A 17,777-nucleotide genomic window follows, 5' to 3' on the forward strand; every position below is an offset into this window, starting at 1 on the left:
ATGTTAAAAAGGCTGATCTTGATTAATATGCTTGTATGATTAAAAATGGTGTAATATGAAACATGAGCATTGCATATTAGTTGTTCTATAAGCTAATTCAATAAAGATTAATCAAGAATTCATATAGGAGTCATTCCCATTTGTTAAAGGTTCAATTAACTTCATTGAAAATTCATATTGGAAAAGTTTTTTAGTGAAATAAAGATCCTTAAACTCTGAAAATTTTTTTTAAGTGTTATTAAATCCAATTCACCCCCCTCTTAGATTGAGCCATTCTTTTCTATCAAATACTTTTTCTGGCTTTTCATAACCACCAAAGTCTCTTCAAATGAATTTCTAAAGTTCAAGGTATCACACAAATGGACTTCATAGTCTTCTGAGGATTTTCACTATCTAATACATAGTCGAAACATCTAATCTAAGTCATTCTAAGTTTATTTTGAGTTTATTTTAATTGATATTTTGAATATACCTAACGAATTCATTAGTAGCAGAAATATACTCAGAAGTTTTATAACTTTTGTTCATAAGGCTTGTTATAATTAAAACATAAATATTTACACTCAATATATTCAAGAAACCTAAAAGAAAAAGATTATTATTTGATTGATTTAGAACTTTTGAAAAGAAAATCAATGAATGATAAATGAGTGAAAATGAGAAGAATTGGTAAAGAAATAGAAAGACAAAATTGAGTGTTTGTAAACATGTAACCATCCTAGTCCTATTTTATATTTTTCGAGTCTTGATTAAATTAATATCAAATTTAAATAAACATCCAGACAAAATTCCAAAAACCGATTAAAACTAAAACTAAACTTATTCTAAACCCTTCCTTGGTCACGATAGAAATTTTAGGTGGCATAAGATATTGTATTAGCACTGTTTATGCTTAAGTTTTATTTTCTACGAAATAAACTTTAATAATCTTATATTTAAAATAATTAAAAAATAAATAAAAACTAAAACCCTGTACGCAATTCCAAAACCCTGAAAAGCCCTCTTCTCCCTTCTCTCACACTTCCACAGTCCCATCCCAACCAAAGCTTCCATTTCCCACCCCACCAAGAATGCCTCAACCCAGAGCCCCCCGTTTCCCGACTCTCTTCCTCCTCCGCACCCTTCCCCACTCCCACTCCCACCGCCGCAGCATCTACGACGGCACCCTGAAACCCCTCCGCGACCGCGGCCTGGACCACGCCGTGGAGCGCGAGAAGAATCTGAAACCCTTACACGCCCTCAAAACCCTCATCGCCCTCGAACCCTCCAAGTCCCTCCCCCTCTCCCTCCTCAAGCGCTCCCCCCAGCTCCCCTTCCGCCCCATCGACTTCATCCGCCAATACCCCTCCGTCTTCCACGAGTTCCTCCCCACCGCCGCCGCCACCCTCCCCCACGTCCGCCTCACCGCCGAGGCCCTCCGCCTCCACGCCGACGAGCACCTCCTCCTCCACTCCGACGGCTTCAAGCGCCACGCCGCCGACAGGCTCCTCAAGCTCCTCATGATCGCCAGAGTCCACAAACTCCCCCTCCCGCTCCTCGACCGCCTCCGCTGGGACCTCGGCCTCCCTCCCGCCTCCGCCGAGACCCTCGCCCCGGAGTTTCCGGACTGCTTCCGGGCCGCCGCCGGCTTCCTCGAGCTCGTCTGCTGGAGCCACGACCTCGCGGTTTCGGTTCTGGAGAACCGAAACCGTGAAAGAAAGGGTGAGTTGCTATCGCGTGTGGTTTTTCCTGTGCAGTTTTCCAATGGTTTTGAGATGGATAAGAAGTATGAGAAGTGGTTGAGGGAGTGGCAGCAGGTCCCCTATGTGTCTCCTTATGAGAATGTGTCGCATTTGAGAGGGTCTAGTGATGAGTATGATAAGTGGGTTGTGGGTGTGTTGCATGAGATTCTTCATGTTTTTGTTGGGAAGAAGGTTGAGAAGGATTGTTTGTTGGAGCTTGGGGAGTGGTTGGGGTTGAGGGCTAGGTTTAAGAGGGCGATTTTGCAGCACCCCGGGATTTTTTATGTGTCGAGTAAGAGTGGGACGTATACGGTTGTTTTGAGGGAGGGGTACCGGAGGGGTTCGCTGGTTGAGGATAATCCGGTGGTGAGTTTGAGGAACCAGTATGTTCATTTGATGAATAGTGTTAGGGAGGAGGGAAAAGTGGGGAAGGTTGTGCAGGGGAAGGGTGGCGTGGATGAGGCGAAGGCGAAAGGCGTTGAAGGGGGAGGAGAGGGAGAGGGTGGTGGTGAGAGTGGGGAGGCGAGTGAAGAGGAGGTGGTTGATGATGAGGATGCTAGTGAAATGGATGTTGATGATGATGATGATGATATTGATGAGAAGAGGTCTCGGAGAGGTGGTGGTAACATTGGTTCCAGTAGAAGGGGCAGAGAGTTTGGGAAAGTGAAGTTGGATGTTGACAAGCCTTTGAGAGATTCACGGAGGGAAAGATCGCCTTTGAGAGATTCACGGAGGGAAAGTTCACCTTTGAGAGATTCACGGAGGGAAAGATCGCCTTTGAGAGATTTTCAGAGGGAAAGATTGCCTTTGAGAGGTTCTCATAGGGAAAGATCACCTTTGAGAGATTCTCAGAGGGAAAGGGGCAGAGATTTTGGGAAAGTGAAGTTAGAATCTGACAAGCCTTTAAGAGATTCACGGAGAGAAAGATCACCTTTGGGAGATTCTCAGAGGGAAAGGTCGCCTTTGAGAAATTCTCGGAGGGAAAGATCATTTGGAAAAACCGGGGAGAAGAACTCGTTAGAATTTTCTAAAAGAAGACAAGTGCGAGGTGCACGTAAAGATGTTGATAGTACACACCAGAGATCAAGGTCCTCTGAAGGCAGGGGAATGTCATTAACCAGCAAGAAAGCCCCTGTTTTGTAAAGATTCAATTTGTTTCTGGCAACTAATACATTTTCTGGTATGTGGTTCCTTCACTTGGTCCTTCCCTGTTGTAAGTTTGCGAATTAAGGTTAATTTTGTTTATGTGTTTTGTTGTTGCTGCTTTTTCTTTATTCAATATAATGTTAGGACAATAGGACCTTTAGTTGAGTGATGGATGTGCCCTATGTTCATGGGCCAATTGTTGGTGACTAGCTTTAGTGGCTTTTGTAGTAGCAAAGAGGCTAATGTTATGTTGCAAATGTGTGATCTAAGCTACTACCTTTTGGCATAATTTTAAGGTTTATTGGTTTAGAAGTTGATTTTAGGTGAGATTAGGCAATTGCTTGTATTTGGTGTAAAGCACATTATCTTTTTAAGGGGGTTTCCTAACAGAAATGCATAGAGATGTTGTAGCTTTACTCCTGTGATGTCTTCTCCTTTTTATTGTTTATTTTCCTTTTTATTCGTTATCAAGTGTGCCTTATAAGCTACAATATTTCTAATTTGTTCTGTTTTAATGAATTGGTAAAAAGTATTCAATATATAAACAATTAGACATTCATCTGGATAAGTATGTTCAGTGAGTTACTAATACTAGGGGATAATTACTTCATTTTAGCACTGTTCTTGAGTTGCAAAAATTCATTACTGAGAATTCTATTCTAATGTTTTAACCCCCTCCTATCCCGGAAAAATAAATTACTCTGTTTATAGTTACCATCAAGGAAAGGATGCACTTGCAATGTGTTGGAGATTCCATGTAATGGCATCTTCATCTCATTCAGTGTGATAGGGAAAAAAATTCTTTGATTGTATGAACAATTTATGTATATTTCCATGTTTATGGAAAAAAGAGAAAGGGAGAGAGAGGTGATGTGCTAGATCCTTAAATTGATTGGGTGTTTCACTATTAGGAGTTAAATTATGAAATGTTCCTTGAAGGTTCTGTTCTATTGCATAGAAGAGATTTTAAGATCTGGTGGGGATTGGTCGAATTTTACCAAGATGATGCAGCACTCTTTTAGGTACATGTTAGTGAGGGGATGAGTTAGTTAATTGTTAGATTCAGTTAGTTCTTGGTAAACTTGTAATTAGGGGGCTGGAAAATAAGAAGGCATATTGCCTAAAATTAGGAGGAAAGATTGAGAGAGGGGGGCTATTTTGTTCATTGAGAAGAGTTAAGGTCTTTGGGCATTGGGAGGTGAAGACTATCGAAGCTCTGCAATCATACTGTAATATGGGGAATTTCCCTATTTTCTCCAGAATCCTGATCCAGTTTCTATCACACTCATTGACATGTGGATCATTGTCATTGAATATAAAGGTAGAGGAAAACAGCTGATCAACTATTTCACTGCATTACTTTCGGTGTAATCTCATTTCAGCATTTTCATGGGTAATTACTTATCCCAGTAATAGTTTTTTTTTTTTTTTTTTTTTTTTTTTTTTTTTTTTTTTTTTTTAATTCTGGGCTACCATTGAGCAGGAAACCCAAGCTTAGTTGGAGACTTGTTTATTTTTGTTTAACCAGAAATTGTTAATGGGTAATCACTAATCCTAGTGATAGTTTTTTTTTTTTGGGTAATATAAAAATGCTGCGGTAGAGGTATCATTGAGGAGGAAACCCAGGCTTAGTTGGAGATTTTTTCATTTTTGTTTAACCAGGAATTTTTAAGAGACATTTTCTATAAAGCATTAATAGTTTATTACATATCTTATTTTTGTGTACATCAACTTAGCATTCGCTCTCCCTTTATTTTTAATTCTATGTCCTAGTCACTTTATGACGCACGGTGGTAACATCAGCCATTCGTATATGCATAGATGGATACTACAATTTGTTATAACTCGTGCAGACATCACAAGCAGAAAAAGGGTGATACACTTGTTATACTCCTAGGAAAGCTGATAAACTTGATGGGCTGCGCAGAAAATTCATTTAAAGTTTAAAACCAAATGGAACCTAAATCGAAACTGAACCATACATGATAAAATTAAATAATCAAAACTAGTCTTATACCAAACTGGAGTATATGTTAACAAAATGGTCTGCTAAGCCATACCACAAATACAATTGATTCCTCAAATAATTCAAATTCCTTTACTTTTTTTAATTCCAACCCAGTTTAGCTTCCTAATTTCAAATTTTATGTTCCGTAAACCCTTCCAAGTTGTTTGATTTGGGATTCTCAATTTCAAACAATTCATTTGCTAATTGCAATTTAAGTTCTCGTCTATGGGCCCTATTCTCTTTCTAACACTGCTTCACATTCGAACCACTGTTTCCATTTCATGCTTGTTTACGTTATTCTTGTGTGTTGCACATTGTAAGGTTCGATGAGTTCATATCTCTTTACTACTCTTGTTCAATTTGTAGAATCATATTTTACAAATTAGAATTAGATTTTAGTTTAGCTTTGCTTCTATTACCCGGGTCAGTTCCATGGCAGTTAATCTCACCAGGATAAGATGAGATATAAAGTTGAAATGATCTTTAGTTTTAAAGTTAATTACGAACTGGAACTAGATGTTGTGTTGTGATCCTGCAAGATGATAGAACTGGATCAAGACAAATTATAGGCAACATGCCTTATGTCTTTACACAAGTAACCTAAATAACTAACTTTCTTTACACTGATAGACCCTAATGCTGATAGACATCCAACAAAACACTAATAAACCCAATGTGTATGTCTCTATATCAAATGTCCCTACTCATGCTTATGGTTTTCTTTCCCACAAAATTACAAGGTTCGAGCATCATAAACATAAAAATAATAGAGGAAGGAAAAGGGAAACACTGAACTTCTCTACTAATTCAACAAGAAAACAAAATCTTCTTGGTGTATTTGCCAATTGTGATGTGAAAATCACAACAGGGATAAGCAATAAAAATATTAGGGAAGATCCTGTTTCCCCAGAATTTGCAACATATTTTACTAAAGTACATGGGCCCAACCTTTCTAGAAAGGATTTCCAGTTTTGATCCTTAACCGATGTCCTAATTCTCATATAATTAATGCTTAACATATCCACTTAAAATAGAAAATAGATTATGTGTCTTGTCATTGTGTGTGTATTAATCACAACGCATGTCGATGTTTGCTGGTGCAAATGCAACTTTTAAAAGCTTACGAATTGTCGTTATTCATCATAACTATTGGTGTCCTTTATTATTTTTTTAACTCTGAACAGATTGACCAGGACAAAAAGGTCGACCATTGACATCGGCCCGAGGCTTAAAGTAGCAGTTGAAGTAGCAATTGGCCTCTAGTATGAACCTCAAAGCAGCAAATATGTTGTTAGATACAGATGACTTGAATGCACGTATAAGGCGATTAGTGATTAACCTTCACAGATTTATGATTCAGGTTGGAACTATTTAACAGATTCCTAATGGTGGGATCTTGGGTTATCATGCACCAGTGTTGGCTGCCAACGAATGTCTCTTGTTATGTGTCTTATCTGTTAAAAGAGTGAGAAACATCCAACTGCATTCAATGTGGAAAGTTGACTTGGTAATTATTATTATGGGAAGGATGGAGTGGGTTGTTCGTGTATGTCTCTGTCCTTAAAAAATGCTGTAATGATTCATTTTCATTGAACCGAAAATAAAAGCCCTACTCAATTTGATTTTTATGGAGGTGACCTCCTCCCAATTCAAATTATGTGTATCATTCTGTCCAGGTATGACATGATTAATACATAATTTTGTCTCCCAAGTATGGTTAAGAATTCAAATCCTGATAAAAAAAAATTTGTTGGAAGAGGTCAACATCTTGAATAGATTTTAGTATCTTGAAATGTTAGTCTTAAGTTTTTGGATAAAGGATATTTTGGTTTTAAAAAACGTGTATTATGGAGGCATGGAGCCATGTCTTGCTGTTAGCTGAATTAGTATATTCCGAATGAAATCAGAATGAACTAATTTTAGATCCGGTTTTGGGAAGAACCCAATTGTAAAGCCAATTTTGAAAATAAATAATAATAACAATAACAACAAAAACTGAAATTGGCTTAAAAACCAGTTTGGAAACTAGTTTTAGGTTGAGTTTTAGAACTAAAATGGCTAAGTAACCCGAGCATATTATGGCATAATTATGTGTATTTATAAATTAAAGAATGACATTTTTTTTCACTTAAAAAAGTTAAGTTAGCAATCTATTAACTAATCAATTGACATTGTTAAATAGTATTCATCATTAATAGTTTTGGCATTTAGAGTCAGATACATAACTTTACTCTCATGAGTGAAGATGCTTCTATTGCGATTAGAATCCTGGATCCAGAGTCCAAGACCACATTGGGCCACGCTCAATTACTGGGGAATTTTGGCACGCATATAATATTTAGATTCACAAACAATTGTCAAAACATTGAGCTCATATGGAGTGAGATAAAGCCCAAAAAAAATAAAATGCTACTGTGCTAGTATTCATTGTGAAGGGGCAACGGCCCATGTTGAATTGTTTCTTTTCAAAATTTAAAAGTAGTCAAAGTAGAGTACATATGTTGAATGTTTAGTATATTACTATTAAAAAAAACAATATATTTCCAAGAACTTTCTTTTGGAGACTATTTTATATTGAAAGGATATTAGATTGTCACCATAAGTGTTTTATGTTCTTGTATGGGAGAAAAAACTTTTCTCTTCATTTTATTATACTTTCTCTCCAACCAAACGATAGTATAAACATCGTAATTCATGTTTTTTTTTTCTTTTAACCAAACATATCATTAGTGTTTATTTGCATCTCGTGTGAACTCCTAAATATGTATCTATATTTAGATTCATCATCCAGAAATAAAATTATTATTTAAACATAATGTATGCAAATTTGACTGTTAAATAAAGTTATGGACATTTTAAAATTGGGATACCAAAATTACATTATTAAAATAGAATACCAAAATTATTGATTAAGAATTAAAGAGACCAAAATACAATTTACCTAATTTTTATTTTAAATTTAATATATTGAATAATTTTGGTTAAGCATTGGTTTGGGAGAAATAATATTTTGAGGGCAAATAAAGACCTTTTATATCCTCTTCTAATTTAAAAGTTAACATATATAACAAGTTGATTTTTATAATAATTATTTTAAAATTTATATATATTAAAATTTTTCATTAGTCGACAATAAATTATTTTACAATATCGGAGTATAAAAATTAAACTCAAAATATCCATGCTCAAACTAGTGTAATAGGTAATTTTCCCCTCTATTATAAATATTTTTTTTTGCTACTAAGTTTGAGTTCAGTTGTTATTCAAGCAAAGGGTGATCCTTAATGTAATGGAAAGGTTCTTATGTGTTATGACTTTATGAGTGATGGTTTAGATCTTAAAAATAACCTCTGCTTATGGGAACAAGGAATATTGGGCGCATAAACCTATGTATATATTATTTATCATCTCTAAAATATCGTGCTCTTGAAATTACAACAATGTTAGACATGACAACATGTGTATTAACAATAAAATATAAACCCTATTAGGTGAGAGCTTTGTGCACTGTGTCACACTTTGTTTTATTACTTGAACAATGAATATGTAAGGAGTGCACATCGCTGAAATGCTTTTGCATTTTGATTCCCAAGTGTTATGTTGATTTATTTATGCATATTTCTCTCAATCAAAGCATTAGGATGGAAGCCAGCTCACTCTATCTTCTTTAGAATATGCTTTTAATTTATTCTTATGAAGCATTAATCCTTTGTTTAATCAGAAGTGGAAAAAGAAAGAAAGAGAAAAAATGGACTTTAAAATTAAGAGAAAATTAAAACCTAAAATTTTGAATATTATTTTTATATTTTTCTTTATTTTTTATCAGCCAAAATGAGCAATCACCCCTATTACTTTTCTCTCAATCTAATACAATGGTCATATATCTTTGTCTCACGATGATTTATTTTATTTTATTTTCCTCAATTTTTTTTTAAAACAATCTTATTTAAATATATGATCAAATATCAAAATATAAATATTTTTACTAAAAATTATTAACTTAAGTAATTTTTTCATTTATACTATTTAATTAAAGACTAAAATTCAATCTTATTTTAAATAAAATCGTAACTGAAAGTAGTGTATATTTTTATAAAAATTGATGGGTAAGAAAGAATTATACTTATATATATTAAATATATATATATATATATATATTAAAAATTCTAACCTTAATTAGTTATGGGAGATTATTCGAGATTATTCCTTTTAAGATAGAATATATCCCCTTACGTGTATGAATGTTTCTTCTTGTTATCGTGTCAATCACAGGAAAAAGGTTCAATGTTTTTCAAAACCAATTCTTATGCTGGACATTTGTTATTATCGCATCTCTGAAGTGTCTTTTTACATACATTTTACCATTGATTATAATATGATATTATGATATGAAATTTGTGTCTTTCTCAGGGTTATCTTAGTCAGAAAATAAAATAAAAAGATTAAAAAAAATAAGCTAGAAGTTATTATTTATCTTCTCTAAACTATTGTGAGTTTACACGAACAATGAATGACATGGTAACATACTGACAAAACATTTACAGCTTCTATAACATGTTGCAGTTTTGATTTACAAAATGTTTTCAACTAAATTTTAACAAATTGTTTTGTGATGTACTTTGATAATTAAGAAAGCATGCGATTTATATGCGAAAGTACATTTACACTTGCGATCAATATTAAAAGTAATACACTTTTAAAAAAGTTAACTGGAATTTATCATAAACCCCTCCAATTTTGTATCTAAGGAATATTTAAGTGATCACTGATCAATCCCATTTTCTTAAAAAAAGTGTGCCACGTAAAATTCATCAGGGATCACGTTTGTTTAGATTTATTTTTATTTTTATTTTTGGGGTTTCTAATCGAAAATTTCTGGTTGTGTGCTCCAGAAGATACTGTTCTATTACAAAGGGTAAGAATATTTTTCGTTACCACGAGAAATGAAACACAAATCGATCATGCCAGAGAATATAGAGTTGTATATAAGACAAAACAAAGAGAGAAAAAAAGTTTAGAGTACATAATTAGGAGTGTTTAACCTATTAAGTTTAGACTTTTGAACAACACTTTCCAAACTTATACACTAATTAACCTAACAACATTTTTATATTAGGCCCTTATTTTCACAATTCAACATGTTATTAAAGCCAATAAACCCTGCTGATTAAACTTAAAAAGAAAAATAACAAAACAATTAGATCTTTGAAACTCAAGAGACATGAGCCCAAACAAACAAACTGATAATTCCACAACAAGATCAACAAATTTGGCTAATAGAAAAAACTGACTTGAGATTATGATAGTATCCAAGTCACAATATCTTTCAAAATCAATACTTACTCATTCACCATCAACAAACTTTTTTTTTTAAAACTTTATTCATCAAAATTACAATAAAGATATTAGAGTTCATCTAATGTTCTATGCACCTTATTCCAACCTTCCATCACTAGGATCGATCCTAGTGGTTCCATCAACAAACCAATTTTGAAATCATTTTATGTTTTTGATTCATATATAAATTCATATGTAATAGAATTAATAAAGAAGTAAACAAATACATTGAATTTTATAAAGTATATGAAAAAAAAAAATTTATAAGATTGTTATTAGTTCGAAGCATTCACTAATTTTGTAGATGATTAATTTATGTTTGAAAATTTGACTAACTATTTTTAACATTATAAAAAATATTACATGTAGTAACATACAAAAAAATGTCACCTATAAATATAATATATTTAAATATAAATTTATTTGACATAGTTATATATAATTTTAGTATTGATTTTGAATAAGATTCAACAACATATTTTGTGTATTGTTATAGTTTATACCTTCACTTTATAATAATATACCAACATATATTATATCTATAATATTGGTAAAAATAATTTTTAGTAATAAATATTGTGTTATCATAATGTGTTTATCACTAATCACTATATAACAATTTGTTTTATTGTAGTAAAATTTTCTTTCAATCACATTTTTTTTTATCTATAAGACTTGATTAGTATAAAACTTATTTAAAGATTTTAAACTCTAAACTCTAAACATAAAATTGTTTTAAAAGACTAAATTTAATTTCATTCGGACCAACTTATTAGTGTAAAACTTGATGACTCTAAGAATCACCCTCATGAATCAAGGTGAACCCACCAACAAATATAGCACTGAATTTCTTTATAAAGCAGGTTACAAGGAAATTTCTGGAGTATAGAAAACGACCCTTTTTTGTGGACAAAAACATAAGAGAAAATGGCCCTTTGTTTTGTCTTGTTCTATAAGGCCTTAATTCATTCCTTTCGTACACATACATGGCTATTTTTCTTTGTTGGTGGCTTTTGACAATGATTGCATAAAGACGTTCACTAGTGCTGCACTTAAGGGTATCCCAATCGAATCAGATATTCCGAGATCGTTCACAAACATGTATATATTTGTTCTATCATTATGACTCCCATTTTGTTCCATGATTACAATCCTTGTTGTTTCACTATCCCTGCAACTATAACATATATGTGATGTTGATTTTTTTAAAAGATAAAATAAAAATAAAAGGAGATAGTCATTATGGATCGATTTCAATTGACATATTTAGTATGACTGTCTTCTTTTTTATATTTAACTAAATATATTTAAGATAAATGTACGAAGACTTAAGTTTAATTATTATTGTTGTCGTGATCTTTCATATTAATTATAAAAAAAGACATAAAAATTGGAAATTATAGTGATGCATCAAATCCCTATACTTAACGTATCTTTACTAGTAGTGAAAAGTAAATACATCTATTTAAAGTTAGCATACATGCAATTTTTGGATATACAAATGATAATAAATACATACATGCATGTATAATAATTTTTTTCCCACAACTAAAATATTATACCAGTATATATGTATATACAATAATCCAAAAAATTGAAATGTATGAACCTAGGTTGTCAATTGTGTAACATTACAATGTCTATGCAAAAGTAGCATAAAGCTATACCATCATCCAACATGACTCTCACTTTCCAAAAGCCTCTAGCCTAACCTTGTCTTGCTCCCTTGTAATAACATGATTATCACGATTCAACCACCAAAAAATATGTAAGGGTAAGCTAGTGAACAATAGAATAATCATATATGCAAGTATAGAAGTAAAACAACTATACTACTAACAATATCATGTAAATGACATACAACATCCCTTATAACTTATAACATTTCCACACCACAACAAATATTCAACATGGCATTTAACAACCTTAAAAGGTAAACAATTTCATCATACACCAACAGTAATGCTAACCAACAAGCAAACCAAGAAACATATGAATAACACTAAAATCACCACATCATATGCACAACACCTCAATTACATGTGTCATCATGCATTCACCTACGAGGATCTCCTACAAAAGACGTAAGCAGTCTAAGTGGTTTGATTCTACCGAAATAACACAATTTTTTTACAGCTACTATATCAACAGTTAAATTGGGATACTAATCCCTAACAACATGGTTTCTTAGATGATGTCACTTAAACTAGAAAGTCTAGTATTTCTGTCAAGGTAAAACAACTTGATGGAGGACCATCCTTGGAGCTTCATGTAGGACCCATCACTATGTCCATGACTAAGAGATTGGAAGAGTATAGGGGAGCTAACATCCCTAGAGAGATGCTTCCCTTGGCTAAGGAATATCAATCTTTCTCCTAAACCTTACTAGCATGGAATTTATTTTTATTCCTATTTTTCTCTTGCCTTTAATTTTCCCATTTTACCCTTGTATTTTGGGTATCTTAGACATATGATTTCTTTTACTTGTATTTCCAATTTTACCCTTGTATTTTGGGATATCTTAGTCATAGGATTTATTTTTACTTGTATTTCCCATTTTATCCTTGTATTATGGGGTGCCTTAGATTATAGGATTTTATTTTTTTCGACTAGGGTATTTATTTAGGGCCTAGACGTATTTGTTTGGTGAGCATTGGAGTTATTTTTGGACTTGGCAAGGCTTAGGCCCAAGTGGAAGGCACCTAGGTTGCATGGTCTTATCATGCACCTAGTTATAGCCTAGCCAAACCCATAGATTTCATCCTTGGCCACCAAGTAGCATCTAAGGTTAATTTAGATTTCATTTGAAGTGCATTTGGCCTTGCATTTTCGGCCATGCACTCCCCAAATGCAACCCTAAATGCTCCCTCCCCTATAAATATCCAAATCCATGCACCATGTAAATACTTTGGATTATATTGATATTGAGTGAGCATTTTATGCCTCAACATCTCTTCCTTAGTCACTAGGTTTGATTCGTCTAACCTTCTCCTATCTCCACCCTTGGACAGTAGGAAACCTAGAGTGGCCTCCATCTTCATCTTGGAGTGAGCCAACCTACCTTGAGCTTCCACACTACACGCCTAACCCTTCACCCATCCTCACGCCCAAAATTCCCTTCACCCTAAAACGTCTCCATCTCTTTTCCTTGGTGAGCCTAGATCCTTGGGCAAAGGTGACCCTCTTTAAAGATGCCAATTTCATCCATGCATGGAAGAGAGCTCTGATACCACATGATGGAGACTCGAATACACAGACGATGGTCAAGAAAGTTGTATTGCGTCTGAAGACACAACGAGACAAATTATCTAGCATCCATACTTCCGGAAGAACACATGAAGACATCAAAATCGAAGAAGGAAGATAAGAAAAATGGATGAGCGCTTATCCACAAATCAAAACAGCGTGTGTTAGAGCAAGTACACCTACTAGTTAGCAAAGGACAACGCCTTTGTCATTACAATACCAAGAAAGTACAGAGATATATTAATGTTAGTCATAGAAGCACACAAATGGTACAAAAGATCTCGAGAAGCGCAAATTCAACAAGCAAACATTAAATGCAAAGTCAGAAGCACTAAAATGTCACAATCCATGAAGATTGTACGAACTAGATGAAAGAATCAGATGATAGGTAATCAAGCATAAAAACGAAGTCTGGCCATAGACGGAAGAGGACTATCACTAGAATGAGACACTGAAGTGATGTAGGAAATCGAGCGTCAAGAGAAGAATAGTTGGAACACGTATATGCGCCAGTTGATCATAAAATACTCAGACAAAAATGTGTCTAGTACAACTATCCCAAAGCGCAAATCATACGAGGCATATATCTAAGTTGAAAAAGAAAGCCAACTATACATCAGACGAAAGATAGCACAGACTGAGAGACACTCCAGATGGAAACAATGACCAACAGATGAAGATAAAGACTGGCACGCAAGCAAATAAGGAATCATGTCTCAAGAAACAAGCCAAGACATCGTCTATGACCACACAAAAGCTTCAACATAAAATGCGTGATCTAAATGAAGAAACAAAGAAGAAGAGAAGCATGCAAAAGTAGAGCATGCATGTGTCAGAAAAAGTGCATCACTTTTTCAGAAAAGGCCAACGACTATATTGTTGCATGACCAGAAAAGGACAAATAATTTCTTGGTCTCAGATAAAGTCAAACACTATTGCAACAGGACAAAGAAGAATACACGCAATGTCTAAGAATAAGAAGCAACATTTAATGCAAGGCCAAATGCATTAAATGAAAGGATCAAACTAGTCATGAACGACTATATTAGCTTCAATGGACATATGCAACAGGAAGCTCCGCGTCAACAAACATATTCAAAATCAAGCAACGGGCAGATTTTCACTGGACTATATATGTCACTACTTCAAACCTTAAAAGGTTGGCTTTTCAATTGGAAGAAAAAGAGTGATATCAAGCCCACGAGACAAAGACAAGAGATGAGCATACATAGTCATATGTACAATGTAATATTGTATATTTATCTCTGTAGACTAAGGTGTTCGAAATGTTAGTGATAAACAAAACCTTAGTGAGTGTTGTAAATCTATATATCCTCTCTATGAGAGTAACCCAAACACTCAAACACGTCTCTGTAAAACTAAGGTAGCAAACCTTAGTGAGTGTATGAAATTCCTAATCCTCTCTATGAGAGTTATGTACACACTCAAACCAAAACTATCTAGCCAACATTGTAAAGCCTAAAAAGGCTAGGAAAAGAATACTTGTAGAGCCTAGAGGGGCTTGTCAAAGAATACTCACTGCTAGTCAGAAGTGGCTAAGAAGAAAATACTAGCGTTGGTGAGTGAAGCTAACAGGCCAAGAGTGATCGAGAATACTTGGAGAACCAGAAGTGGTTTAAGAATACTAGCGTTGGTGAGTGAAGCCGACAAGCTAGAAGTGGTCGAGAATACTTGGAGAACTAGAGGTAGTTTAAGAATACTAACATTGGTGAGTGAAGCCGAAGGACCAAAAGTGATTGAGAATACTTGAAGAACCATAAGTGGTTTAAGAATACTAGCATTGGTGAGTGAAGCTAAAGGGCCAGGAGTGGTCGAGAATACTCAAGGCCAGGAGTGGTTGAGAATACTTAAGTTCAGGAGTGGAGTATAATACTCAAATGTTCTTCATTTCATATCTAGTAGAATCCTTCAGTTGAAGGAGATTAGACGTAGCTCGGTCTGAGTGAACCAGTATAAAATAACTTCTATTGCTAATTCTTATTTCTCGGACGCATATCTTTATTACTGGTTAAATCTTTGTGAAAAACTTCGTCCACCCAGAATCTCTTAGTGAAATTATTATTCAGACGCAGATGCAAACTTTGTTTAATATATATTTAATACACTGAAAAGGTTTTATCTACTACTCATCTTTAAATGAAACTATCTTTAAAAGGAAAATGCAAGAACCTTAATCATTATTGTTATATGAAACATTTTCCTCAGCAGACAATAAATCTTTCAGACGCAGTTCCCTTGTGTTAAGCAAACTCTGCCTAATTGTCTGGTATTCAAAAGTGCATTGGACGAAGAACATTACTCTTGCGAAAATGCTTATAAAATTCCTTCGTACTAATACACACATATTCAACCCCCCTTCTATATGTTTTATGTCTAACTTCAGCATGCTTCGATTTTATCCACATACGAATCAATATTGGTCACTTATAGCTAGTATATCTCGACTTGCCCCACATATTTCATCAACTAAAGTCCTAAAAGAGATTCAACTATCCATTTCAAGAGTTTACTACTCAAGAAGAGTTTTCAACAATTGGGTTTTTAAAACACCACACCAATATCCTCACAATGGAATATCCAACTTTTGAAAACACCCTCTCCCCTGGTCCTAAGTTGATCATGCCTAAATGCCTAAAACATTTTCAACATCAACGCCTCAACAATTCAATAATTAACAAACATATCATGGCTAGATGCCTAAAACATTCTCAACACCATCACCTCAACATTCAACAATTCATCAACATAACATGTCTAAATATCTAAAGCATTCTTAGCATCAATGCCTCAACAATTCAACATTTATTCATCTATATGCATTATCCCAAATCAATGAATATAGAACTAACAACATTAAAAATATATGACATATAGTAGATTCACCTAACTTGGCCATGTTCACCATTTTATTAAACACACCACAAGTTTTAATAAGGTAATCCACACCTGGTACCATACACCTTGCGCCTAGAGCCATTGAGACAAAGAATTCTCTACCTCACTCACATCCGATGCCATTCAGCCTGCAGTCGATCTGGATATGAGATAGCTATGGAACCCTTGGACTTTCACGTCTAGCGTGGCAAAGCCCATGCTTGACCCTATTTCAATAGTAGAGCACCTCTACCTGACTCATGCTTAGTGTCACTCCATTGACACCTAATATCAATCCATGCAAAAATGATTCTCTCTCCTCATACCCAACGCCACCAATCTTGCATCTAACATAAGTAAGATAGAGGGCCCTACTAATTTGAGTCATGCTCGATTCCATGAAAGTGCATTAGGCATGATGGTGAATTTTGCACTTGCAAATTCACAAAATTGCTCTTTTCACTTGAAAACTAGAAAATCTCCAACATGCAATGCAATATATCATACATATACACCACAATGCAATGCAAGCAACTCAAAACCAACCAATATATCCGCATGCAACTACAATTGATCAAAATCCATCCCAAACATGCTTTACAAACAACTACTCCAACTTCACTCATTCGATCCAAATCAACAAACACCACACGTTTATAAGTGAAATCAAGTAACACACAACTTCAACAATCAATCAAGATTTTGTTCTAACTTCCCTTACCTAAAAACCCAAAAGAAAGGGAAGAAGAAGACGAACTCTGAGCTATCACCAAAAAAGCTCCACACTGACTTCGATTCTTAGCTTCAATGACTTTGAATCTCTAACAATCAATCTCAACTCTCAAGGGAAGGATCCTATAAGTAGTTGGGGTCAATAAAAGAAGGGGGATCTCATTAGCTCTAGAGTACTTTTTTCTAACTTGTCTCTCTAAATTTCTCTAAAGAATAAGCTTATAAGGCTCAAGTTTTAAAAGAAATCTTATATACTTTGTTCTTAGGATCAAACTAGACCTATACTCAGGAAAACCTTTTAAACACCTAAAAACTCCTCAAGAGTTTCTTAACTCCTAAGGTCTCTCAACAACAAACTCCAAAAAATCACAACACATAATTATCAAAAGAAATCATAATAATTAACAAAACAAAATACAATGTTACAAAAAAGAATAAAATCAATTCAAAAGGCTTGATCTTTTATTAATATTTAGTTGCAAACGCTTAAAGATAATTACATATAATGAGATCCAAATTATCCGTTAATTATTCAAATTCAAAGCACATTTATTATTTACAAGTGTTGCCATTAACTTGGAAATTTTCTAAATGTTGAAAATCATATTTGACTAGGTCTATTTTAATTTTTCAAAGATCATGTTTTGAATTGAAGTCGGAGGTCAATTCGAAAAACTGTTCTTTGAATGTAT

At 34.2% G+C, this 17,777-nt stretch overlaps 1 protein-coding gene across 2 annotated transcripts; it reads left to right on the forward strand.

Moving 5' to 3' along the window:
• The first annotated feature begins 969 nt into the window (after positions 1-969).
• Positions 970-6,523, forward strand: LOC109791372 (protein WHAT'S THIS FACTOR 9, mitochondrial). 2 transcript variants are annotated; one of them, XM_020350666.3, is made up of 2 exons: positions 970-2,901; positions 6,069-6,523. In XM_020350666.3, the coding sequence occupies exon 1, from the start codon at positions 1,071-1,073 to the stop codon at positions 2,862-2,864; it is 1,794 nt and encodes a 597-aa protein (XP_020206255.2). In that variant the 5' UTR covers positions 970-1,070; the 3' UTR covers positions 2,865-2,901; positions 6,069-6,523. The 2 variants fall into 2 exon arrangements, with proteins under 2 accessions (XP_020206255.2, XP_020206254.2); XM_020350665.3 differs by having other exon boundaries at positions 971-2,901; positions 6,060-6,523.
• Positions 6,524-17,777: the final 11,254 nt, after the last annotated feature.

The sequence above is a fragment of the Cajanus cajan genome, chromosome 1 (genome assembly GCF_000230855.2).
Source record: "Cajanus cajan strain Asha chromosome 1, NIPB_CcT2T_4, whole genome shotgun sequence".
Taxonomy (NCBI): Eukaryota; Viridiplantae; Streptophyta; class Magnoliopsida; order Fabales; family Fabaceae; genus Cajanus; species Cajanus cajan.

Coding starts and splice junctions, on each gene's coding strand:
- LOC109791372 (XM_020350666.3), top strand. CDS start 1,071: ATGCCTCAACCCAGAGCCCCCCGTTTCCCGACTCTCTTCCTCCTCCGC.